The 2,365-nt window shown below is 41.4% G+C and overlaps 1 protein-coding gene across 1 annotated transcript; it reads left to right on the top strand.

Moving 5' to 3' along the window:
* Positions 1-1,102: 1,102 nt before the first annotated feature.
* On the top strand, positions 1,103-1,984 carry LOC310984727 (uncharacterized protein; the record flags this gene model as incomplete). Its single annotated transcript, XM_083970041.1, has 1 exon — positions 1,103-1,984. One exon carries the CDS (start codon positions 1,103-1,105, stop codon positions 1,982-1,984), a length of 882 nt encoding a protein of 293 aa, XP_083826167.1.
* Positions 1,985-2,365: the final 381 nt, after the last annotated feature.

Raw genomic sequence — 2,365 nt, forward strand, 5'->3', positions numbered from 1 at the left:
GATACATCTATGGTCAAAGACTGTCTGTCCAGGGTGTAGACAATCTAAGCCAATAACAGCAAGAGAACCACATGATAATTGTGAAGGATACATTTTTGTTACCGGTATTGTATTGTATTGTATTGTATTGTCACTATATTACAAGTCTATATCCATCAAACATTACCAAGACTGTCTCTCTGATTGATTGTGTCGAACCGATGTTGCCTGTAGTTCAGTTACTGAAAGAATGCAAAAGAGTCTAGGGTTGTCTAGTGTGTGTTGTATGCAATACACTTTGTAACTTATTGTGTGGTATCTCTGAAATGTCAGATCTTGTTTCGAAGAATTGTCCAGATGAGCTAGTTGTAATTGTATATATACACATGTGATGTTGTTTTAAAAACCTTAAAGTTCATTGAATCACCTACAGAATAAAAAAAAAAACATCAGTTTTTTTTCTTCAGTAGAGATGACAGCAGCTGTGTTGTATATACATTGAGACTGCTTTCATACACTTGTTTTGTGATCTCCAATACTCTGTTTGAAACCACGCAATAAAATGTGTCACCGTTTAACATTGTCATTCATCTTTCTTTACTCAGAAACCCCAACATAAACACACGTGTCATGGTCAAAGTAAATTTTCAACAACACCATCATTACCCTTAGTCTACTATGAGACCCACAGCAGTGTTAGATATGTCAGCCTAGACACAAAGACATGTTCACGTCACATGCGGACATTGTCGGAACGACAAGTTTGTCAAGTGTTTGAGTGAAAGTATCAGATAAGCGAGGCTCTACGCGACGGCAACTGGCATGCAAAAAGATCCTCTGGATTCAGTATATGGATAGATTCCACATGAGTGACAATTCATTGTTGGGAGGTATAGCTACTCAGTAAGGGTTAAGGTGTGGAAGGGGAGGGGCAAACAAAGGGCTTTATTTAGGAGAGGACCGGGGAAGTTTCACCTCCAGTGAGACAACATCGAGTGTTGACAGAGGGGTTGATGTTTGTGAGAGAATTGGTGTTTAGCACACAGTGAAAGACTTTGTTGTTGGTTAAACATAACCTTTACGTTCTACATATTCTGCTCCTCCGAAACGACCAGGAACCAGAATGGAGGGATACCGCAAAGTCTGCTACGCCGGCCAAGGTTCCTACGGAACTGTGTATAAAGTCAAGTGTTTGAAAACTGGAGAGAACTACGCCCTGAAACGTTTCCATGATGGTGTAAATGACACGACCGTGAGAGAACTCTCCTGTCTCGCGGCACTGAGTGATCATCCTCACGTGAATCGCATGATCACGTGCTTACTTGATAAGGGCAATATATCCATGCTGATGTCCTACGTGCCCTACACTTTGGGTGATGTGATTTACACCGACCAAGGCCGGCGGCGGATACCGTTGGTCCCGTTGAGTTTCGTGGCTCATTTCTCAATGCAGATTGCTAGTGCTCTTTCGTTCATGCACAGCGTGAATATTGTGCACAGAGATCTCAAGTCTACCAATGTGCTGCTTACTGAAGATCTCAACGTTAAGGTGGCTGACTTTGGCCTCTCGAGACAATCTTCCAAATGGATGAGTCCAAATTTGGTGACAGAGCCTTACAGGCCCCCGGAATTGTTTGTCGTGGCTAAGAGTCCTATACAATACACTTGTGCCGTAGATATGTGGAGCCTGGGGGCTTTGATAGTGGAGGCAATTGAAGGGAAGGTTGTGTTCGAAATATGTGAGATTGGCAGCGAAGACGTGTCAGTACACGAGTTGATTCTAAGCATTTTTTGTCACGGGAATCAACACTATGCGTCAGTCATAATGCCGAATGTGATGACGCGTCAACTCATCAAAAGGATCGTCTTCAAACTGATGACTTACCAGAGCACGGAGAGACTCACAGCCCACGAGCTGCAGAATGACACAGAATGGATTCAGGCCGCTCACATGAGCGAGGAAGATAAATCTATGGTCAAAGACTCTCTGTCTGGGGTATATTAAGCATCAAATATAACCAAGACCATCTTTCTGATTGTTTGTGTCGAACCGCTGTTGACTGTAGTTCAGTGACTGAAAGAATGTAAAAGAGTCTAGGGTTGTCTAGTGTGTGTGTGTGTGTGTGTGTGTGTTGTATGCAATAAACTATGTAATAAACTATGTAACCTATTGTGTAGTATCACTGAAATGTCAGATGTTGTTTCAAAGAATCTTCAAGCTGAGCTAGTTGGAGTTCAATTTATTTGTAATTATATATACACACACGTGTTATATTGTTTTTAAAGACCTTCGAGATCATTGGAATACCAACAGAATAATGAAAAAAAAAAACATCATCTTTTCTTCAGTAGAGATGACAGCAGCTGTATTGTGTATAATATATAC

This window comes from Trachurus trachurus (assembly GCF_905171665.1).
Source record: "Trachurus trachurus genome assembly, chromosome: 4".
Classification (NCBI taxonomy): Eukaryota; Metazoa; Chordata; class Actinopteri; order Carangiformes; family Carangidae; genus Trachurus; species Trachurus trachurus.